Source organism: Narcine bancroftii, chromosome 9 (genome assembly GCF_036971445.1).
Source record: "Narcine bancroftii isolate sNarBan1 chromosome 9, sNarBan1.hap1, whole genome shotgun sequence".
Classification (NCBI taxonomy): Eukaryota; Metazoa; Chordata; class Chondrichthyes; order Torpediniformes; family Narcinidae; genus Narcine; species Narcine bancroftii.
Window position 1 is genome coordinate 18,354,319 of NC_091477.1, and position 25,499 is coordinate 18,379,817.

At 36.3% G+C, this 25,499-nt stretch overlaps 1 protein-coding gene across 1 annotated transcript; it reads right to left on the reverse strand.

Annotated features, from left to right (window-relative positions):
* Positions 1-1,863: 1,863 nt before the first annotated feature.
* Positions 1,864-24,164, reverse strand: LOC138743522 (gamma-aminobutyric acid receptor subunit alpha-6-like). The gene is made up of 9 exons (XM_069899015.1): positions 24,034-24,164; positions 23,728-23,858; positions 23,353-23,420; positions 22,390-22,610; positions 22,189-22,271; positions 15,946-16,089; positions 11,953-12,105; positions 10,952-11,199; positions 1,864-2,154 (listed from the first exon to the last, which is right to left on the reverse strand). The coding sequence occupies exons 1-9, from the start codon at positions 24,162-24,164 to the stop codon at positions 1,864-1,866; spliced, it is 1,470 nt and encodes a 489-aa protein (XP_069755116.1).
* Positions 24,165-25,499: the final 1,335 nt, after the last annotated feature.

Below are 25,499 nucleotides of genomic sequence, written 5' to 3' on the forward strand. Positions count from 1 at the left end.
TAGAAAGATATCAAAGGAATGGGGAGGATGGGAGAAAAATCTTCCCAAAAAGTGATGATGGTGTGAAATTCACTGTCATATATATTGGGTACATCAAAAACCATCATTTAGACATACATGCATTAGCTATAAAAGACAAGGTTGTGGTCCAAGAGCTTCATGAATATAATAGGATAAATGATCCCCTCAATATCATAAATTTCTATGATTCCTTGATGTAAGGATTAAATCATAATTTATATGTCAATTAGCAGGAAAAATAACATGTGAACTTGCATCACCCCATCTGTACAAGAAAAAGGAAAATAAAAACAGTTGAGTTATCAGATGGGCACCAAGTGTATTATTGTCAATTTTATGGGGCTGCAATGTCTTTTTTTCCTCTATTCAATGCCATTGTAAAAGATGATATGGAGATACAGACAACTTCTTTCTGACTTCATCTCTAATGACAAATGTCTGGGATGTGGGGGTGCCAAAGGCACTGAGGGATTTCTGACCCATGTTAGAGGTTTGAACCTGGAGCTCAGGTTTCCAATGGTTTGGACTGCACTCTGTGTGGCCGCAGAAGAGCTGGAGACAAATCTAGGGACACTTGGTGACTCGGGGTGGGGGGGGGGGGGGGGAGGACACTAACCTTTGCTTCTCTTTCTCTCACTGTAAGAGGCGCTTCAGGCAATTTCTGCTGATGACGAATCTGTCTGCCTTACAGCAGGCAAGAGCAATTTCATGTAATATGACACTGTTTTATTACATGACAATAAATTTAATCTTGAATGTAAAATGATGGTTCAACGGTAATCCCATTTTAGTAAATATCCTGAGAGAAATAAATGATCAGAGGTAAGCCAAAAAAAAACCATGAAAATACTTTAACAGTCTATGTCACTCAGCTATAACTGGTTTATTTTTTTTTTCTGCTGTGTCTAACTCAGTCCACGCATTGGACTGTAGATGTGAGGCAATGACAACTGACATAAATCAATGAAAATGCTACAACTTTGGTAGAACTTAAAAAAAAAATTAAAAATGTGATCATCAAGGTAATTGTTGCCAGCAAATATAAACTGCACAAGTTAAATTCATGAAAATGAATGGTAATTCTGCTCTCAACACATTTTAAAAACTCATTTTCTTCTTAAAACTTAATAAAAATAGATCTAAAAAATTGTGTTTCTGCTATAATTGTTGAAATGTTCTGAGTCGTGATGGAGACTGTCTTTAAACTGTATTTCTTTTTGAGTTAATTTGTAAGAGAATATTTACTGTAATTCAAATTTTGGCATTTTGTTTGTTAAAAAAATATATTTTACAGAACATTTTCACCAAATCAGATGCCTTGAATATAAACAAAAATAGAATGTTATAATATATTGTAGTAGTTTACTCAAATGACAGTGAACACACAAATGAAGTAATTCCTAAAATCTGTCAGTCCCAAAGCTAAAAAAAAAAATATTTTACAAGGTTCCAAAACATATATGCCACAATATTTCCTCACATACAACATTCAAATTAAAATTTGCTATGGTTACAGAATGAGTCAATTTCTATCCTCATATCATGTTCTATTACTATCGAATGCTAAAGTTTAGTTGTCTTCCTAGTTTAAAAAAATTGCAGTTAAATTGAGCTGTTGTCATCATTTTGGTTCTCGACTTTCTTTAGTTAGTATTTTTAATTTTTATGTATCATTAAAAAAAATTGGAATAATTTTTGGAGATGGTAGTATGCTTTGCTGCCAATTGTTTATAGATTACATCTGAAACATTATTTGTGGTGCTAATGTAATATATTTTTAGTATCCCATTTTTTTTCAGTCTATGCTAAATATAACAATATACATCATGACATAGCACAAAGTTATATATTACTTCCCATTTCCATAGTATCTTTTGAAAGGTACACTATCCAGTACACGAGATTAAATGCTCCAAATGACAATGGAAAAAGGATTCTGGCATATTGGTCTATTTTGCTGGTTCCAGTATCAGACTGTGGTTGAGGCGATGAATTGAGATCAGAATGGGTGCACAGAATTGGTGACACATTGCTGGCACAGCTGTTTGTATCTGGTTCTACATTGGATGCTGACCCTTTTTGAGATGCCAATGAGAGAGTTCTTTTCTTTAAGCTGAAATTGGAATCAGAAGGCTACAAAAGGAAAAAAAAGAAAATTTGGACAAATATCAATATGTTTTATAAAAATATAATACCATATTTAATTTTTTTAAATTGTAATAATAGTTTTTAAACAACTAACCAAGGAAGTCAATTAAAGGGAAAAAAAGGGGAATGGAAGTTCAATTTAGTTCAGAGCTAATGATTAAAAACAAGGGCATAATAATGATGAAATATACATTTTGCAAAGACTAATTTTATTTACATTGTAAAATTGTGCAAACACATTTGATAGAAAAGCACAAAAATCCTTTGAAATATTTTATGCAGACATATTCCCATGTAGGAGGTAAAATAGCATTATGCTTATACATTAGATCAGTAACCCAGAAGGTTGAATAATGATCCAAAGAGTTGGATAATGATATGAAATATCATTAATAGGGTGCAAAAAAAAGAGGATATTTATCATTCGTCACATAGCATTCTTGACCTGCTACCATCAGGAAGGAGGTGGAGAAGCATCAAAATCTCGACATCCTGAATACTCTTGACTAACATAAATGAAACAGAGTAAATTTATACATCTTTCTTTTATATTTCATTTTCATATTGGATCATTTTGTGCTGAATTTGTGAGAAATGTAACATGCATGTATTTATGTGCACTGTGGTCCATTGAAATGCCATTTCATCTGCTTGTGTCTGTCCAGTCTGATGGTAATAAACTTCAACTTGGTTATCCTGACAGGACTAAGTGGAATTCTAACCCATGTCAATAAGGTTGATTTTTAACAGAATTTTGAAGAGCCCAAGGAAACTATTGAGTGACACCAAATTCTTAAGACTAGTTTAAGAAGCAAGTCAAACTTCTCAGGTAATAAATGGCAATCTTGTCAGAAATGTTTGTATCATGTAAATGCATAACAAAACATTGCAGAATGTGCCAGCACCACTTTTAACTTTTTTTTCATAAAATAAAAAGCATTTAAATGAGCATTTACCAATATTACCATGGCAAAATTATCAAATGTAAACAGAGTTCAATAATGATGTAATGGATGGAACTGTGCAGTACAATACAGGCCTTCAGCCACAATATTGGGCCAATATATAGGAATGGTTGTCACATGATCAATATAATCCTGACCCTCACAGCCCATATCCCTCCATTTTATCTTGCACCCCTGTGCATATCCGAGTCTGTTAAATGCCCTTACAATATGAGCCTCCACCACCACCCCAACCTTTGCAATCCAGGCACCCACCACTCTCTGGATCAAAAAACCTCTGACATCTCCCCTAAATTTTCTTCCACATCTTATCTTAAATGGATGTCCCCTGGAATTGGCCCTTGCCACCCTAGGAGAAAGGTAAAGGCAGTCGACTGTCTGCACTTATGTCTCTCATAATCTTATACACCTATATTAAATTGTCTCACATTTTAGTCACTCTAAAGAGACAAGTTCTACCTTGTTCAACATTTCCTCAAAAGACATGCAGCATCCTGGGAAATCTTCTCTGCACCTTCTCTAAAGTTTCCACGTCCTTCCTATGAGGCAACCAGAAATAATGCAATACCCCAACGGTGGTCTAACCAGAGTTTTATTGAGCTGTAACATTAACTTATGGGCCTTGAACATAATGCCTTAACTAATGAAGACCAGTGCACCATACACATTCTTAACCACCCTGCCAACCTTGAGGGATCTATAGACTTGGAGCCTAAGATCCTCTGTTCCTGCATACTTCTAAGAATTCTGCAATTATCTACGTACTCCACCTTAGGGTTCAATCTTCTAATACATATGACACACTTTTCCGACTGAACTTCATCTGCCTCTTCTCCACCCAAGCTGTCATCCTGTCTTTATCCCATTGTAACCTACGATATTCAACAAGATCCACTTCTAACCTTTGTGTAATTTGCAAACTTACATCGCTCCACTTCTTTATCCAAGTAATTTTTTTTTTTTTTTAAATCACAAAGTGCATGGGTTCCAGAACATATATTTGCAGAACACCACTGATCACTGACCTTCAGGCAGAATGCACTCCTACCACCCTCTGCCATCCAACTCACTCAGGCAAGTTTCCATGGATCCCAAACCTCATGACTTTCTGGATGAGTATACCGTGGGGAATCTAGTTAAATGCCTAACTAAGATCCTGACACACTACAGCCACCATTACCTTGATCAATTTCTTTTGTCACCTCCTTGAAAAAAATCAATTACACTCGTGAGACACAATTTGCCCCTCAGAAAACCACAATGACAATCCCTAATAAGTATCCTTCTCCAAATGCTTCTAAGTCCTATCCTTGAGAATCCTCTCTCATAGTTTGCCCACACTATCTTAAGATTTGCTGCTCTATTATATTTGGGATTATCCCTATTACTTTCCTTGTAAAAAATGCCATCCTCTAATCTTCTGGTACCCCTCTTGTGACCAGTGGAGATGCAAAGATCATTGTGAACACCTCAGCAATCTCTTCCTTTGCTTCCTGTAGTAACCTGGACTATATCCCATAAGGCATGAGAAACTTACCTCTCCTAATGCTTTTCAGAAGCTTCCATATTACCTCTTCACTGGTGTCACTAGGGGGAGGTGCGGAACACACCGGTTGACTCCAAAGTGACTGTCCATAAAATTTTTGTGCAGTGCTTCAGCAGAAATTTATCATTTTTTAAAAATAAAAATATCCTTGTAGTTAGTTATAACAGCAAAGACATTTTTCATAAGCCCAGCTTACATGTATCAATATATCTACAAGGCTAAACGTCTATGCTAATTTACTTTTTGAACCTACTAATGAGCTGTCATTATTATCCAATTACAATGACGCTTTGAATTGCATGGTTTTGTCTGCACATGCTACAAGCAAGTGCTGTTGTTATTGTTGCAGCTGGTATTTTTATAGATGCTGCTTTTGTCCAATTTTCTTTAGCTGCAATATTGTGGTAATTAGTATTTGTGAACCTTTATCAATAACTTTTTTGAGAATGTAGTAATTAAAGGAAAAGAGGGAGAAAAATCAAAAAAGTTTCCATTGAGTTACTAATAATGTACTTCAAAGTAAAACAATTTTGATATTAGCATTCATATAATCTAAGAAATATTACACAAGCAATTTACAACTATATTTATCACATATTATTCTAAATTTTTACAACTAAAGGTATACACTTTATTTCAAATATTGCTAATTTATCTTTTTTTTTAATTGTGCAGGGATATTCTATCATGCCACATGGAGTGCATAAATTAATACCAAAGAGGCCAAGTGGATGCCAGCAAAGGAAAGCAAAAGAGACAAGAATTAAATCACTCAAAACACTTGCTGGATCCATGCTTCAATATGTCAAACGACCGGATGATGGCCAAGGTTCAACAAAGGACATTGTTCGTCAGTCTCTAATTGATAAAGCTGATTCTTCAGATGCTAACATGAATTCTGCAGAAAAGCAAGGAGTGGAAATGGCAGAATTTGAAGCAGAAGAGAGGGCTGAATGTGACTCTGGCTGTGATATTGTAAATGAAATAAATGACATTAAGAAGAAAGATCTGCAAATTTTACATGATTTTTTTTTCCTGGGAGATACCAGTTCTAGATCATTTTCAGGTTGAAATCACCAAAAGAGAAAGTGCTTCTTTCCAGAACAAAGATGGGCCTTTCAGTATTGTGGCTAAGAAAGATGAAAACACAAAGGGAGATGTCCACCAGCTTTCAAAAGAGTGGTTTTACAAAGTGATGCCAAATGGCAAGAAAATGTTGTGGTCATGGATGGTTTACTCATTCGTCAGCGAGAAATTATACTGTTCTTGCTGCTGACTGTTTGCCATTGGTACTACAGATATAACATCCAAATTTATAACTGGGTTTCAAAAGTGGTGGTAACTGAGCCCGAAGATACATAACCATGAGACATCTTAAAAGCACCTATGTGGCCTTGAAAAGTGGAAAACATTGGCAGCAGGACTGAGGCTGCATAAAACCCTTGATGCTGAAACGATTGTTTTGATGGAAATGGAGAAGAAAAAGTGGAGGGACATCTTACACAGATTGCTTGATATCACATTGTTTCTTGCTAAGCAGATCTGGCATTCAGTGGCCACAAGGAAGATGAATCTTCATTGAATAAAGGGATCTCTCTTGAGATGGTTGAGATGCTTTCAATACATGATCCAGTGCTGAAAGAGTATCTAATGAGATTAAAGCAGAGCACATGTCAACTTAAAGTATCAGTCTCTTATCTTGCACCAAAAACTCAGAATGAGTTTATAAGTGCCTTGGAAAATCATGTGAAAGAGAAGCTTGTCATGGACATAAAGTCTGCAATACTTTGGGATCATTTTTGACAAAACACCTGACATATTACATACTGACCAGATGTCCAAAGTGATCAGGCATGTAAAAATCAACAATAGGAAAGTTGAAGTGAAAGAAGATGTGGCACACTTGGCAGAGTGGTTAGCGCAAGCCATTTACAGCGCCAGTGATCAGAACCGTGATTCAAATCCCACACTGTCTGTAAGAAGTTTGTACGTTCTCCCCGTGTCCGTATGGATTTTCCATGGGGGCTCTGGTTTCCTCCCACCATTCAAAACATATCAAGAGTGTAGATTAATTGGGTGTAAATTGGGCTGAAATGGTCTGTTCCTGTGTTGTATGTCTAAATCTAAATTTAAACTTAAAGTATTTCTTGGAATTTTTTCCCTTTAAATGTGGAAAAAAAGCTGCTGACCTCCGTTCCGACATCCTTATAAAAAAAATCAGGAAGTGATGGACTGGACATGATGTGTTGTGCTCAATGCTACAATAATGCTACTATATGGCTGGAATCCATGAAGGTGTACAAGCCATTCTTAAGGAAAAGAATAAGAAAGCCATTTTTAATAGATGTGTGAACCATTCACTTAACGTGTGCAGTCACCATTCTTTCTGAAAATGCATCGTCTTAAGAGTTCCAAAAAATGTCACATACAATGTTTTCTTTCTTTGCTGCTTCCAGCAATTGATGAGATGTGTTAATTGACCATGCTGGCGTGACAGTGAAGAGGCTATCAACAGCACGCTGGAGTGCTCATCATGACGCAGTTAAGCCAGTTAAAAAATAGTTCAATAAGTTTGTGACGGCGATTGAAGCTGTTTATGATCCACATGAAAACTTGGACACATGAGGGGCAGCACCAGGTCTTTTGCCTGCTGTCGGCGATTTCACTTTTCAGTGCAACTTGTACCTCTGGTGTGATGTACTTCAGGAAATTAATCTTACACAGCAGTACCTGCAGACTAAGGGCTTAACTTTTGATAAGGTGTTGACAAAGCTAGAAGCACTAAGACTTTTTCTGCACGATGAGTACAGTTACCTAGTGGAGCATGCAATTGAACAGGCGCTTTTTAAAATCTGACGAATATAGAATTTCAGTGGAGAGAAGAACCAGATTCAAGAAGAGGATAACAGGGGAGAAGGCAAGCAATGCTGGACTCTCTTTCCAAGAAGAAAATAAGAGGGTGACGTTTAAGTGCATTGATTGATTTAATTCGGAACTCCAGATCAGATCAAGAGCCAATCAAGGAAGTAGCAGCCACGTTTGAGGCTGTTCAAGCAAAGAGTCTCATATCTGCCACTGAAGAAGAGTTAAAGGTGTCCATTCCAAAATTAACCACTTTTTATGATGAGGTATTCAAGAGTGAGCTTTTAATAGAAATACCAAGGCTGAGAATGTACATGAAAGCAACAAAGATTGATCTGGAAGAAGCCAAAGCTTGGGCAACTTTAGATATTTTGACATTCATAGCCGAATGGGACTTTGTAGAATCTCTCCCAACCTTTTCACTAAGCCTAAAAATATTTCTGATGATCTGTGTGTCTGTGGCTTCATGTGAGAGGTTTTTTTTCAAACCTGAAACTTATAAAGAAATATTTGCGATCTATCATGGGGCAGTCAAGGCTTTCAATCTTGCGATATTATCAATTGAAAGCAAGTTGTTGAAAGGCATTGATTTCATTGAAGTGATTCACAAGTTCATAGCTTTGAAGGCTGGGAAAGTTCTGAATTAGTTGAGATGTTCACCAAGTGCTGAAATGCTTTTTTTATTTTTATGGTATGATTTAATTTATGAGTATATTTCCATATGCATTTTTCTACAAGTTCCACATTATTTGGGCCATTAATGGATTAGGTTTGCATAATCAATAATGTATCTCATGTAACAATAAAGTTTAACATTAAAATCAACATAGTTTTGATGTAGTTCTTAAACCTCCATTTCGAATTTTAATGTTTTCTTACTGAATTTTCACTTTAACCATGTGAAACTATAAATACATTTAGGCTGTGTGTATTATATTGTCATTTAAAGGTGTAATTTTAGTTTTGCTAGTCGTTTATCTCACTACTCTTGATATTACATTCAGTGATATACGGGAATTACGATTTGTGAATAACATTAGTACAAAAAAATTACAAAGAATTCAATATGGTCTAGTACAGGAGGAGATCCATGATGGGGGGTGACACCATGAATGACCGCATTGGATGACACCAACTCTAGTAACGCCACTGTACCTCTTTCTTAACTTCAACATGCTCCAGCATATGTGCCTGTCCCTATGTCACATTCATCCATGTCTTTCTCCCTGAGTAAAATATTAATTAAGGACCTCCCCTATCTTCTCCACCTCCAGGCATGTTTCCCACCCCTCTCCTTTAACCATGAGCAGCCCACTCATATTCTTGTTATCCTTATAGTTCACATTTGTACAACATTCTAGGGATTTCCTTAATCCTACTTACCAAGGCCTTCTCATTTCCCCTTGCAATGTTTGGTGCTTCATATCTTCCCCTCCCCTACTCAAACATCTAAACTCTCAAACTAGTTGAAATGCTGATTCATTTGTGCTTCTTCCTGACTTATTGTATTTTTTTGATGCTCAAAACATGGCATCCTTCACCATGGAGGAAATGTGCAGATTAGAAAGTGCTTTGGAGAATGAATTCTCCAGCCAACTCCCACTATGATTTCCATCTTCTGCCTTTTACACTACTACAGCAAAGCATAGTATATGCTTAAGGACCACATGTCCTGATTTGGCAAGTTATAGCCCAAACGACTTTACATTGAATTCAACAATTTTAGATAATGAAGCTTTCTAATGTATGTGACAACTGACCAAATCTAATTAAAAGACGTCATGTTTAATGGTATCTCAGTTTTTTTCTTTCCACAGATGCGTCGTGATTTTCTGGATATTTTCAATATCCTCTTAGATCATATTTCCAGCAATCATTATTCTGCATGTTCACAGTTTAATCATCAATTTTCTCCCCTCATCCATCTCACTGTATTTAAATGATCTCCAGACAGATCATCCCCCTGACATAGATGGCACCACAATGTGATAATTCAGTTTCTCTAGGAATCCACCCTATAACAGACCTTCACATTGTTCCCTTCATATCTATCCCTTTCTTGAAACATGCTTGCTCTCCAGTTTTCCTCATTCAGATAAAAGGTGAGAAATTTCAAAATTTCTTGGACCACTGTTTACATCTGCAGCAAGTGGAGCAGATATTTCTATTAGGGAGCTTGAACTATACCAGATGACATTCAATATGGATTTGTTCACTAAATCAAAAACTATCATCCAATAGGTTGCCATACCAAACTTGAAATGACTTTTTTCTCTATGTGACAGATTATGTTGTGTTTGTATTGTATATAGATATGTTTTTGGGAGATAAATTGGAGCAGGTTTTTTAAGTGTAGATCACATACAAACACTTCAAAACAGATCTCATAAAATGCTGGAGCTCTGCTCAAGCCAGACAGGGTGGCTCCTGGGGGCCTTTGCAAAAACTCTGGGGAGTGCCCAAGAGACTTCACTAATGGATTGTTCTTTTGAAAAGCAACAGATGAAAGAGATCAGAGGAGTAATTTGGAGCCGCAGGCTGTCTGAAGAGCAGCTTACTCTTCTAGGAGTGTCAGGTGGTTTTGCAAGCAGAGACAGATAAACAGGCTTTTCTCTGAGAGAGAGCGCGCGCGCGAGATCAGTTCTGCAATTTTATGGTCAGCAGCAGCAGCTGGGACTGGAACAGGACAAGCTGGCAAGCTTGTGGAAAACCCCATTTTGAAGACAAATTGTGAGTTCTTAGTTCAGCCTGGTCAAAGCCCTTATGAGGAGATGGCTGGCTGTTTAATGTTTCACTTGAAATATGGAAAACAAAAAGGAACTCTGTAATGACCTGAAAGAAAGAGGTTATCATCTGGAAAACCCTGATGGGGCAGGTTTCTTCAGCAAGACACTGACATGGGTGATTAAAAGGGAACAACAAATCTCTCTCTGAAAATCCACAAGAACCTTCCTGAGCAGTAACCATTTACCTTTCAAGCACCAAAGCCTGGTGAACTTCATAAATGTTAAATGCTGTGCACAGTATAAGAACTGCCTGCAACCAGTGAACTTGGAGGAATGAGAAGTGAGATTGGACTATGAATCAAAGAACCTTTCTGAACTTACACACACATTACATACACATGCCCTTAGAATTAGAAGGGGGTTAGGTTAGTTTAGTTAATAGTGATAAGATAAAGTTTGCTCCTGTTTTCAGGTTAAAAGATAATTAAAAGCAACTTTTGTTTAAGTAACCATTTGTCGTGGGGAATAGCTATTGCTGCTGTGTTTTGGGGTCCTCTGGGCTCATAATATGTATTATGTTATATTCTGGAAAGAAATACTGATTGTATGCTGGCTATGATTAAGGTTAAGCTGAAGATTTGGAAATTATGAGTATCATGCTTTCGCAATTTCTAGTCACTTACCGAAACTATCTTTTCAGATTCAGTAACTGCCATCGCTGCTGACAATGCCATTTTGGCTGTTTTTCTTAGTGCTTTTTGAGCCTGAAGATTTGTGAAGTAGTTTACAGCTGCAAATTCGATGAGTGCAGAAAATACAAAAGCGAAACACACAGCTATGAACCAATCCATAGCAGTAGCATAGGACACTTTGGGTAGCGAATGGCGTGCACTGATGCTTAATGTAGTCATGGTTAAAACTGTAGTGATACCTTCAGCAATTTAAAAACAAATCAGGATTAGTATTTGAAGTAGTTGAAGCAACAGATTAGCAAACCAATAATAATGTGAAGTATGGAACTTATTTTTCCTCTTTTAATTTTTTTTATGATTATAGCTATTAGTGCTAAACATTACTATTAACTGAAAAGGCACAGGAACTAGCTATTACAAAATGTCTAGCAAATGGTTTTACTTCTGTTCACTCTGGACTCTTAACCCTAGAATTTCATAGAGGACTCTATTATAGTCACCAACAGAAAAATAGGACACCAGAAATCAGAACAAGTCTCAGAAATGGACAAAATTCTCAAATCATCCTTTCCCACATATTAATTTTATATTATTTTTAGAAAATCAAAGGAAACAAATAGTACATGGAAAAAACACATATTAATAAGGAAACATTAACAGGAAAATTATGTTAAAGACTTGTTCTTTGACTATTAGGGCTAGTAAACCACCATGTACAATGATACACAAACAGACACAGTATAGGTTGCCATACCAGCCACAGTACGAGCAGGGACAGATTCTTTGTTTATCCAGAACACAACTTGAGACAATACTACAGTCATGGTGCATGGGATGTAAGTCTGAGTGACATAATAGCCTAGTTTTCTCTGGAGCAAAAAATAGACTATCTGCATGGAGTATTCACCTGAAATGGATAAATGTTGATGGTAAATAAACAAAGACTGGACAATGAATACAGTGGAAAGAAGGTGTGATAAATTAAGGCATACCGAAAACTGTTCTAGCTGGGACAGATTCCTTATTAATCCAGAATGACACTTGAGAGAGAATTACTGTCATAATGCATGGAATGTAAGTCTGAATCATAAAGTATCCCATCTTCCTTTTTAAGTGAAAATACACCGTCATCACAATGTATTCACCTGTTCAAAAAAAATGTGAATATTCTTGACATCATAACATTACAATGTACATTTTTGTTCTCTGCACGAGTTGCCATACTGCAGATTCTAAAAAACCTATAATATGCAACAAGAAAGCACCAATTACAGCATAGAAATAAAGAATATTAGTTAAAAGTCTGAGTGATTTTTGTATCATTTGTGTGTGTGTGTGCATGTTTAATTTGTATTTCGTTTTTAGAATTACCATAAATTAAGACTAAAATAGAGATTGTATTTAGCATCTGCTGAAAATCTCCTGAAATGTGTGGCCAAACAAAATTATATTTTAATGCCAAAATTATATTTTTAATGCCATAATCTGTTTAGATGCCAGTTAGAAGAGTTTGTAACTCTCAGATACAGAATAACATTGAAACAAAAAAAATTATAACTAAGAACTCCAAACTCATACAAATTACTTTTTAAAAAATTTTATTCTTGTTCAAATAAATATGTTAATGTAACTTCATGTCATTGTTTCTATGCCATTTACTTCAGTATACGATGATTCAATTAATTATGTTTTTCAACCTATTACTGGAGATCTCCTCAGTAGTGAAAAAAATATCATTCACATTATCTGTAAGACAGGTCAGATGTTGAAAAGAAAACCTAGTATGAGATTTTCTTTTACACTAGGTGACATTCTTCAGGCAACATTCATTTTCCTATTAGAGTCACTTCTTAACACATATCAAATCAAGTAGTCATGATGTAATTGAAGTAGAAATGTTCTCATATCAGTTTGCAACGATGAAAATCCATTATTAGTTAGTATGCACTTTGTGCTAGGCCTGTAAATTATCAGTTGGAAAATTAAAGTAAAAATTAATTGCATGAAAGTATAGTTTAGCAAAGTAAATCCTGTTACATTTCCATATCTTTTTTTCTTTTGTAATGTTTGACATTTATATTTAACTTTAATGGAACACTGAAAGTAAAAAGATGTGAAAAAACACTGAAAATCAACAAAATCCTGCTAAATGGATTCCATTACTGTAACCTACATTCAGTATAGTTTATATTCTATACTAATTAGCATAAATTATTTCACACATAATCAATGTCAGAATGAATTTCCAAGATTTATAAATTAATTTTACTACACAACATGGATGAGGGACATGATTGTTCAGCACAATGCAAGTAGGTATCTGCTATCTGGAAGCTTAGATTTTAAAAAAATCAAATAGAAAGTGTTTTTTTTTGTTTTATGATTACTAATGCAAGAATATAGCTCCATATAATAATGTATCTTGGTGTTTGAATGAGCATGAACAAGGTCCTGCTTAGTAGGTTGGTCCAGAGGGTTAGAATACATGGCATACAGGGTGAAATAGAAAAATGTCTACAAAATTGACTTTTTGGGACAAGGCAAGATTGTAATCGAGGGCTGCATTTCATTTTGGAGACCCGAAATAAATGGCGTGTCACGGAGATTGGTGGTGGGTCCTTTATTGTTTGTTTCTGAATATTAAATGGCATGATTGGTAAGTTTATAGGTGACACCAAAATTGGTGGGAGAGTAGTGAAGAAGATTATTTAACAACAGGATCTAAATCAAAAGGGACAAGGAAATGATTGATGAAATTAACTCAGACAAGTGTGAAGTTTGTAAGTTATGCCAGGGCAGGATGTATGCATGGATCACATGGATTTGACAGCAAGACATGGATTTGACAGCAAGACATGGATTTGACAGCAAGACATGGATTTGACAGCAAGACATGGATTTGACAGCAAGACATTAGGGTAGAAGAACATAGTTCCCCAAAAGTGGCAACATAGATAGACAAAGTGTGAAGCTGGCACATGTTATGCTTCCCTTCATTAGCAAAGGCATTGAGTATAGGAGTTGTAACAAAATGTTACAATTGGACAAATTATTGGTTAAACCATAATTGGAGTTTCATTATGAAGGAGGTGATTAAGTTGAGAAAGTGCAGGAAAGACTCGTGGGAAAGTTGTCTCGATGGGAAGGTTTGACTTAAAAAGAGAAAAGGCTGGGATGGTTTTCCCTGAGCAAATAATGCTGTGGGGTGAATGAACATAGAGTTCTATAAAATTCTGAGGAACATTGATAGGTAGATCATCACAGTGTTTTCTCCATGGTAGAGGAGACTACAACTACAGGTTATAGGTGTAAAGTAAGAGGGGAAATATTGGAGGGGGAATTTTTTTTTTAATTTAAATTTAAACAGTAACAAGGCATTTCAGCCCACGAGCCCATGCCGCCCAGAACACCCAATTAATTTACAAACCCCAGTACGATTTGAATGGTGGGAGGAAACCAGAGCCCCCAGGGAAAACCCACACAGACAAGGGGAGAGCGAACAAACTCTTTACAGAAGGCGCCGGATTCATACTCTAGTTGCTGGCGCTGTAACAGCAATGCCAACCGTGCTGGTTAATCAAAATGTTCTTCAGAGGGAAGTGAGTATACAGAACAAGCTTCCAGAATAAGTGTTGGAGACAGGTGCAATTACAAGTTTTAAAACATATTTGGACAGGTACCTGGATAAAAAAGATTTCAAGGTATATTGGGCCAAATTGGATTAGCATAGAAAGACATCTTGGTCTGAAGGAATATTTGGGTTAAAAGGGCCTGTTTCCACGCTATATATCTCTATGAATTTCTATGTATCTATGAATATTGGTGGTATGGTAACCAAGTTCTTCGATTTCTATGCAGCAATCCAGAATTCAGATCCAGAGACAGGAATCAAATTCCACCATAGCATCTGGAGATTAAGAGTTTCACATTTTAAATAAACTGGAATTAGTTGTAACCAAGAAACTACAGGATTATTGATTCATTAATGTCCTTCGGGGAATGAAATCTGGTGTTCTTTTGAGGTCTGGCCTATATGTGACTCCAGACCTACCAAAGTCATTGAATTTTAATTCCCTCCTCAGTTCAGGTAAATTAATTCCAAGGAATTGGGGATTTTGCACGTGTTCTAAATTAGCGGACAATTCTCAGCTGACCAAACTTAAAATAAAACATGCATTTTGCTGTCAATAGAAACACAAATTTGATGAGATTCCCCACCCATTATGTTGAGGACTCTGCTCGCCGATCCTGAGTCAGGACAGATCTGGGAAGGATTAACAAGACAAGTAATTTCAAACAATATTTAATGGATGCCAAAGAAAGGCAAGAACAAATTACTTTTTTAAAATTAATTAAGTTCATATTATGTTTTTATTATTTTTTTTAATGTTTAAGTGCTTTAGGTGATTTGATAGCTTTAAATTATTCTATTCTTATATTTAAAAAAAATTGTTTATACTTTTTAAAAATCATCCATACATCAGCTTTTAAATATCCTGAGAGTTTTTACAATTGTACTTTTTGTGGGCTGGGTAGTCTTACCTACCCACGTGGCCTGATTTTGTTGCACTGGATACTTCCCTAATCAGATCCAGGATGCTCTGAAGAACAAATACAGTTCCGAAGATCTGCAGCAGCTAAATGCAGCATAATTTATTATTTTTGCAGCAAATGCTAGAGGTAGGACCTGATTAGCCAAATCTGGGTCATTATGTCAATTAACCTCTAAAAATGTTTATTTTTGAACACAAACTAGTTTACACATTGAAAAACAGATATTAGAATACCAAAAAAAAAATCACAAATTCAACCTCTAATGTTTTCAGATGAGAATGCCATCATCCAATATTATATAGATACTGCTTCCTATTTCAGTTGATTAATTATTAAAAAATTTATGTTAAAAAGTAAAACAGACCTTCAGCTTTTTTTTGAAGTTAAAAACTGACCTTAAAAGTCAAGATATTTAACACAAATGCACTTGCCTGTGTTGGACCTCATAGTTTCACTGGATACTGTTTGGCCCACAAGGTCATACTGAAGCAGACTTGAAGATTCATCTGGTACTTCTACTGAGTACAAGGGGCCCTTCTTCCATGTATAAATGATTTCACTTCTTGGATAGGCATCTGCAAATTGAAAGCTTGTTTAGCTGATACTGCCAGTACATACTGATTATTTTGTTACATTTCACAATAAACCATTTTTGTCATTTAGCTTATATCACCATGTTCATTTTCATCATTAGTGCTTCACAAACATGGCAACAAGAATCATTTTGGAGCACAAAATGCCAGAGAAATTTAAACAAGGAGTTGATTGAAATTTTCTAATAGTTCTTTTTTTAAAAAACAATCTAATGGTAGAAGTTTCTTTAAACAAATCTTTTTACTCTTGTTGTAACTTTTTTTTTAAATTAAAATGTAGTAGTTTAAAAATCAAATGAAGTTTACAGACAGTGATTTGTCATATATATTTGCAAATAATAAATGTCACTTTATCTTGAATGAAAAATAATTGCTTTTTATGGATTTTTTTTAAACTTCTGAAGTCTTTTAGTTTTTCCATAGGGAAACAGGCACTTTAGCCAATCTTGTCCATGCCTACCAAGATACCCATCTAGACATTGGTCCACATTTGCTCCATATCCCAAGGTTTCCTTCCCTATTCATGTATCTGTTCCAATGTCATTTAAACTTCATATTTGTCCCTTGCCTCTACCCCTTCATCTGGCAGGTTGTTCTATAAAAAAAAAATGTTGTCTCTCAGATTCTTTCTAAATCTCTACTCTATCAGCTTAAATCTATGCCATCTTGTTTTAGATTCCCCTATCCTGGGAAAAAAATGTCTATTTACCTTATCTGTCCCCCTTATGATTTTACAAACCCCTGTTAGGTCCTTCCTTCAATCGAGGATGGAAGTCCCAGCCTATTCAGCCGCTCTTTCTATTTCAAGCCCAGTCTTCTTAACCTTACCTACACTCTTTCTAGCTTATCATACTGATATCTGGGTGACTAGAATTATGCACAGTACTCCAAGTGTGATCTCACTAAAGTATTTTACAGTTATATCAGGACATGCTTGCTTTTATATTCAATGCCCTGACCTATGATGGCATGTGCCAAAAAGCTTCCTTCACCACCCTGTCCAACTTTCATAGAACTATGTATCCTTAAGTCTCTCTTTGTTTTACAATACTTTCCAGATTCTTACCATTCACTATGTACTTCCTGCCATGCAGTGGCATATCTAAGTAAAATAATGCTAATAGCAAACACTGAAATTGCACTCCCCCGTTAAAAAAAATAAAATCGCAAATAAAGATGTCAGTTCGGTGATTTCCACTCACAGTTGGGCAAGTTTTGAAGATAGCTGTGTGTGTATTGGGCATACTTTCTTTTTATGTCCCTCAAAATTGCTAAAAGAAATAAAGTGTCCTTTTATGAGGAGCGTACACCTCCCTGAACAACGCTGCCATTCCTTTTATCTGCTTGCCACTATAGAGCTGGCAATTACCATGGAGATTTTTTTGTTTTTTTTTTAAAAACAGCTTGTAGTCTATAATACTTGTCCATTGCATCAATTAGGAACAAAAAAAAGAGGGCTTTATGATGCAATTGTCTTGCAAAGGAGAGCACCTTAAATTGGGGAATGTGAGCTGGTTCACCTGTAGGGAATTCATGGGGATTTCTAAATGACCAAGCCTCTGTCTTACTGCTTGCAGTCTGATCCACAATACAGAAAAAACTTTTTAAAAAGATTGTTCCCTGTGTCATCTTCTATTTCCCCTGCTCAGATGCCCACTAGTATTATTCATTCCAATTTGTTTTAAAAGTATGTCCTATCATTAGTCCAATTAAGAAAACTGGTGATTTCCTGCAAGGAGTGGTTCTTTTCGCGGTTATTAGAAGCACAATTCACAGCCAACACCCCTTCCCAGCCCAGTTATTGGACTCCGAACATCATTATATGAATAAACACATTTTATTTGGTGAAGTGCACTCTAAAATCCTTCACACTACTCCCTGTGTACTTAATTTAAACAGGGAAAATGTACCAACTCCTTACAGACCCAATCGCCGGCGTTGGCACTAATCGCTCACTCAACTGTGCTGCCTGACATATCCTTGTAAATTTCACACATTGTAATTTATTAGAATTCTCATTTTTAAATCTTATCAGTAGGTTTGACCTTTTAATGATCTGCTGAAATATGGGCTACGTAGAGATCAGATTCAACGAGGCCGAGGCAGTTGGGCCCGGGAGCTAGATTGGGGGGTGGGGGGGGTTGGTGGCACAGCGGACGGGGCTAGGAGCAGGCTTGGGAGGTAGATGTTGGTCACGTCAGGCTCAGGAGTTTGATACTGGGCAGGCAAGCTGAGGACAGTGGCACCCCTCCCCCCCTTCAAGAGCACTAGCTGCCACACCCTAGATACACCTATGGTGCTATGGGTTAATCTATCTGAATAATCTACTGCTGTTTCATTTTCTTATTTTAGACTTATTCTCATGCCTGCTCCAACATTCAGTATGGCTGAGCTTTAACCTCAGCACCATTTTCCTGCACTAACCCTTCATCCCTGGATTCCATAAGCCCCCCCATTAAAAAAAATGTCTAGAAAATACTTAGTGACAGCCTCATCAACCCTCTTGCATAAAGAATTACAAATATTAATCACCCTCAGAAAAACAACATCCCTGAATTTACCTAGTTAAGCTCTGTAAGAATTTAATGTTTCAATTAGATAAATTCTCAACTTTGAAACTTTACAGGGTTTTGGGTCAATTTGCTTCATCACTCTTTCTGTGTTGAACCCACTATTCCAGGAATCAACATAGTGACCCTTTCTTGTGTTCTCTCTTGGCAATATTACAGATGTTTTTACCCTTGCACAGACGCCCATATAATTTTTAAAAAAACATACCTTTTGCCTTTTTATTTGCTTGTTGCATCTGCACGTTTCATTTTTTAGTGATTTGCTAACACAAACATTTCAATCTCTCAATGTTTAAAAATTGCTTCCTTTTTTATTTTTAATTTCACACTTTTCAACGATATATTCACCTCCCATGTCCTATTATTCCATCTTTAACCATACATCCTTTGAAGCCTCTTTGTATCCTGTTTACCACAACACTGCTGCTATCAAATGACTGAAAGATTATTAATCAGAAATTGTATCTATGTTTCTTTCTCTCTATCTCTCTATATAGATGCTGGCAGATTTATTGGATATTTTACACTCCTTGCTCTCATCTAAATAATTAATAATTATTGTGAACAGTTGGAGCCACTTTCAAATTATGGCTGCTATCCATTCTATGGAAACAATACAAGGAATGGGAGATGGCAATCAGTCCATCTACCATCTTCACAGCCATCTCCTTCAAAATATTTAGATGTGGCTAGAGAGTTCTTTTGGCATTCACCAATTTTACTTCTTTGCTTGTGTTATTTTTTTGCTTGCTCATTCATTCAGATCTGTTGCTTTCCACTAATTCCATAAGATTTGTTGTGTCTTCTTCTTTATTTCTAACATTACTTTGGCACTCTCAACAGTAAGTGACCTAGACTGAGTTCGACAAACCTTTTCTTGCGGACTTTTACCATATTTGTTGTTTTAATTCATATTTATTGATTCATTCTTTAAGTGTATCAAAACATAGGAACAAATAAAGTTTAAAAGCACCAAAAGTATTGAATGAAAATAAATGGTGTAACTTTACAGTTGGCATTATATGAATAAGCCTTTTATCAGAAATCAATATAGTTTATGTCTATCATAAAAGTTGATGATAAATGCATTTGCCTAAATAAAGCCTAATTTTCACTTTTTATTTCTGAAATTATGATTTTGGGAAAAATATTTTTAATCTTCAAAGCAGAATGTAAAATTGGGTCCTTGTGAATTTGCATGACTTACCAATCATATTATCATCAAAAAAAAAAAACAAGCATCAAAAACTCCCCTTAGAGCGAAAATCTGGGAGAGCAGCTTGAAAGGGAACATCAAGCTGAGCTGCAAAGAACAGAAAGATAAGAAGCTAGCCAAAGTCTATGACTGCCACAAAAATAAGAAAACAATCAAAGGAAGGCATCAATCTGATACAAAGATGGAAGAAATATTTGGAGAAATGGAAAATAAGATACAGAAATGAGAATGGAACTTCAAAAAAGAGCAATAATGGGTTAGAGGATCAAGATAGCTGGAGCATATTGTCTGATTGTTACAAGAAAAGCAAGCAATGAAAGGATGATGTGTAAATATTGTAGCATGTCTTTGATTCATAACCTACTGGAAATAAACCACATTTAGAATTTCCATATTGCTTTATAAAGTTCTGAAATATATAATGAGTGGGTTTTTTTTTATTATAGTATTCCTTCATCTTACTTAGTTTTTTCTGAGCTGGTGAAACTTGGTTAGAATGTGAGTAATGATTTTTCGTATTAAGTGAGCAAGTTTATCGCTGAATCACATGAAAGAAAATGTAGATTGCACACAATTACACTATGAACAGTATCTTTGGAATGGAGTCAATAGAAATTCTGCAGTTATTGCTTCCGGTAAAAAAAATTGAAACATCAGAGGTTAGGGTGTCTGCTCAGATTAGCCATAAAAAGATTAAAGAATGTATTTTCTTTCCCTCTGAATGCATTTTCATGGCATCAGTATAAGTTATACTGAAAGTTAAGTTTGTTTGTTTTCAAGATACTGGCATAGATAATATTTAGATGGATTCTTGCCTCTTTAGTTTCTATATCATATAGAGAGAATGGACTGATTATTTACATTGAATACCCTTGCTAACATCATTTTTTTGTCATCAGATGCATTTTGATCAGTTTATCGGAAAACTTGGGTTAACAAATCAATTTTTTGGCAATAACAACCCAATTATCTCTCACAGTAATACTTATTTTCAATGAGAAGACAGAGTATAGCTCAACTGTGAATACACCTTAAAATGATCCTATCAATATTCAAGGAAAATACACAAAAAGAGACAAATTCTGCAAATCATAATGCAAGAGGAAAGAAGGTTTTTTTAAAAAAAATTTAAATAGTGTCATGTCATGAAATTAGTCTTGTAGGATGATACGAAATGTTTGATTAGTTTCATTAAATCCCTTTTCCATCAATCTCGATGGAAAAATATATCAAGTTGAATGCATCATCGTCACTCACTTGCACTATCAGCCACGGCCAAATTCACACTTGATGCTTATGAATCATTTATGTAAATGTTGTCTACATTATTGTTCTAATTTTGTTTGAAAATTTAAATTTTCAAAATTTAAACAAATTTTGCCCCATATTGTTTGACACTAAAATGTGATGCCAAGCCAAAGGCATGGGATATTAGCCTCTTCAGAAAATGTTTTTACTTGGAGAAGTTTGGCCCTGACTTCAGATTTATACAAGCTCACATTGCTTATTAATCCATTGATCAGTGTTCTGATAAAACATATTCGACAACAAAAGATATGCAAGGTGTTAACTTGAGAAGTAACTGTCAGTGGGCTGAAGGATGTGGCCTATGGTATTGGAGGTAGCGGTATAATATTCTGTTGAAACTTCATCCTTAAAGTCATGACCTTAGCAAGACCTGTGGAAATATATGAACCAGTATATTTGAAAATATATATGTTGCACAACACACTGAGGACTAACTATTAGGTTATAACAAATACAATAAAAAAATAATTTATATTCACAGAGCTGCCCCAGTTGTCACAACACACTTTATAGTTGATCATGTAGAAAGGTGGCAGAAATATGTATACATAGCAAACATCAATGTGATAATTATCTAGTAATATGTTAATATTGATGGATAAACATTGCCAGGGCATTGGGGATAACATTTTGCTGAACTCTGAATAGAACATTCAGTTAAGACAGTAACTAAGTTTACATCTAATATCGCACCAAGCATCAACTATGATTAAATATTCAATTCATTCATCCAAATTTTAATTTATACCTTGGCTTCAGCTTCATAAAGCAAAACCAGGGCCAACACTCTAAAGCCATTGTTATACCGCGTTAGGAATCTGTAGTATCCACTGGTATTTTGTGAACGAATGCAACGATGGCCTTGCAAAATGTCAAGATCCCCAAACCTTGCCTCTACCAATTTATTCAGGCACTGTTGACCAAACGTTGATGTTCTTTAGCTTTGGGAAAAAAAAATGTCCTACACGGCAATGAATTTAAACTTACAGCTGCCGAATTTCAAGGGACACGCATGGCCGTCCATTGGAAAATTCACTAGTCTCATAGGACACGCGGCATTTATGGTGAGTCTGGAATTGGAGGAGAAAATGTATATTTAATGTTAATTATGACTCTATGGCTCTACCACCCTTATTATTAAGTGCACAATGGAGCAATATAATGTCCCACCAAAGTACTATGCCTAACCTCATGGTATAAAGTACTGTGCCGTTTTGCATGATCCTGAAAAGCTTGTTGGGAGTAGTCATGTTGTGAGCGATAGATTTTTTTCCATTTCGGAAAAAAGTATCCGGAGTCCAAATTTTGCTGACCATTAAATTATTCAGTCTAAGGATTTCAATGGGCCCCTCAAACTCCAGCCTCTTGTCAATCCAAGTTTGACGAAAGAAGACATCCATCGTATATTCCTAGAGAAGTATAATAAAATATTTTAAAATAGCACATTGCATCGCTTTAACTGCAGGACAACAAGATGGTCACTGTGTCTGATATACATCATCCACGCACTTGCAACATCAATAGATTATTGAATGTCACCATCGCACTAACAAAGAACCTCCTTTCCCCCCCACCACTCCAAATCCATCCCGACATTTTCGTGAGTTGATATTTTGGTGAGTTGATATTCGTTTTCCAACATAACCATATAACCGTTTACAGCACGGAAACAGGCCATGTCGGCCCTTCAAGTCCGTACCGGTTCATTTGAACAACTCCACTAGCTCCTCCACAAACTCCTGAGGAAGTAGAGGCTTTCTTCATGATGCCATTGGTGTGTCATTACGATAATACTTAAAAAAAGACAAGGATCCGCTAATCCCATCTTCTTATAGACCCATTTCTCTGTTAAACACAGATTATAAAATATTGGCCAAAGCCCTGGCAAAAAGATTGGCGAAACTAACAAATAAGGACCCAGTGGGCTTTGCACAGAAAAGACAGGCAACATAGTGGGGTATTTTAGTGTAACGCTGATTGTTGCCAAAAGATCAAATAATTATTGATATTTTAGCAGCAAGGATTGTCAACAGATTACAGAGAATAATCTTCGGGATGCCAACATAATTAAACTAATGCCAATGTAAAACGCGCCGTGTTTTCTATAAAACATTAGCAATCCTATTGAATCTACCATTCAAAGTGACATACCATTTCGACGTCTGATACAGGACCGAAACTTGTGACATAGATGTCGGTTTTCACTTCAGTGACAGGACCTAGAAAAGATCAAGCTACATTTAAAAGATAGCAACGTCTTCATTGGGGACACAGTTCATTCGCCTGTCTCATGGGAAGAACCCCAAACCTCAGAGTTTGGGCAACAGTGTTGGTGAATGGCAACGTGTTCTCACGCTACTTTTAAAATTCCAAAAGTGAGCACGTGACTAATTAATTGAAGTATTTACCATTGGTTTGGTCTCAATATCACAGCCACTGGAAAGTATGTCATGTGACAGGGAGGCTGGGAAAGGGCTTGAAATTGTCGCTCGACGAATTCTTATGTGAGAAAAACCTATTTCTTACCTCCAAACCCGGGTCGTAGCCTATTGTCATATCCATCAAGAAGTCTGTCGAGAATACGTGTGATGTTTTCCGAATGGATTCTTACTTCATTGTCATGATTGGAAGACTTTTTTCCGAGCGTCTGTCCTGCACTGCAAAAACAAAATTAAGATTGAGGTCAAGGACGACTTTAGCAATCAAATTTGTATCAATTTTATATGCACGCTGTAAATCGACTCAAACATGTCGTACTTGAGGAATCTAAATCAAAATAAAATGCATGAAGGTCTAACTTAGCGGAGAAATGTAAATAAGATATGGACTCACCCACATAGCGCTGTGCAATAGGCAAAGATCAATAAACCCACTCGGCGGATAGACATTGCAACCACAGTTCCCATGTCAGCAGTAACCATTTGCATGTCCCATATTTTAAGCCGCCTCACTTTTGCCGTCATTGTGCCATTTCAGGAGGAATAAAAGAAAGGGGTTCAACACTTTAGTACCTCAACGCTGAGCCCTTTGCGTTTGAAGGAGACGATTTTCCACTCTCCTTTTATTTCTCGGCTGCTGCCTGGGCTCAACTGAATGGCTCTGTTTAAAACTAAAGAGTTTAACAGCCGGTACGGGATGGCGAGCATTGACAATAATCGAATAAGGCATCATGGGAGATTAAAAACAAGAAATCCACTGATACTTTTGGCAGGAATTAGCGAGGAGCCGTCAGGAATCCTGGCACGACACGGAAAGCCAGCCAAGAGTGATTGTCTTCCAAATTACAGCACTATTTCTGTTAGTACACCTATTCAAAAATGTTATTGACATCCTTCTCGTAATTTATTAGTGGTTTAGATTGCCAGCCTCTGAATCAAACGGAGATTTAGCACGTTTCACTTGATCTCTCTCTCTCATCTCCCCACCCCACCCCCCCTCCCTGAGCAGTCTGCTGCCCACCCCCCCCCCCCCCCCCCACCACCCCGCCGAAGAAATGTGTGACAGGTTGCGAGATCTAGGTGACATTCTTAGTTCTATATTTTACATCATCTAGATAATCACAAGTAGGAGGGAAAACATCAGCGATTGCGTGGTCACATCGCTTAATCCTTGTATTCTGCAGTGTTCTCAAAACCTGTTGGCCAGCCTTCAAAATCTTGCTGGGTCTGAAGTTTCCAATTTAACTTGTAAATCGGTATGTTTATCAAACAATATTCTATTGAAAGCATAGGCTTCCTCATATGTGCCAATTTTGCTTCGATTGCAGGGAGTTTTTAAAGATATTTTCACGTGGATAGACTAATCAGGTCGGAGACAAGGAGATATTTTGCGTTGACCTTAAATATCACAAGCCAGTTGTTAGATGGTTGGGTTTTTGCTCTATGAACTAAATGTAATGCTAAAAATACACAATCAAATGGCCAGTACATTCAGCCAGGATGTTTCGGGTCGGATTTTAAACGTTAGCAGGACTGTTTCCTTTGTTAACATCGGCAAAGTGAGACTGAGGGTGAGTATGTTGGAATTGTGTAAAACATTAATTTTGCCTTAGGTTCAATGGCCTATGTCGTGATTTTTCTGATTCTACAATTTTGAAATTTATCACTTTGCAATAAGCATCATCGTTTAAATACTAATGTATCTATAACGTATTTTACATTTTAGAATGGATTAATGGTTTATTAAAATATAGTCGGCTCATACTTTTTTTTTCCTTTCCCTGTCTCTTTCAGGCGTTGCCAACTCACTGAGAGCATCCGCACATTGTACCAAATCAAAGGAAATGGTCGTACACCTTC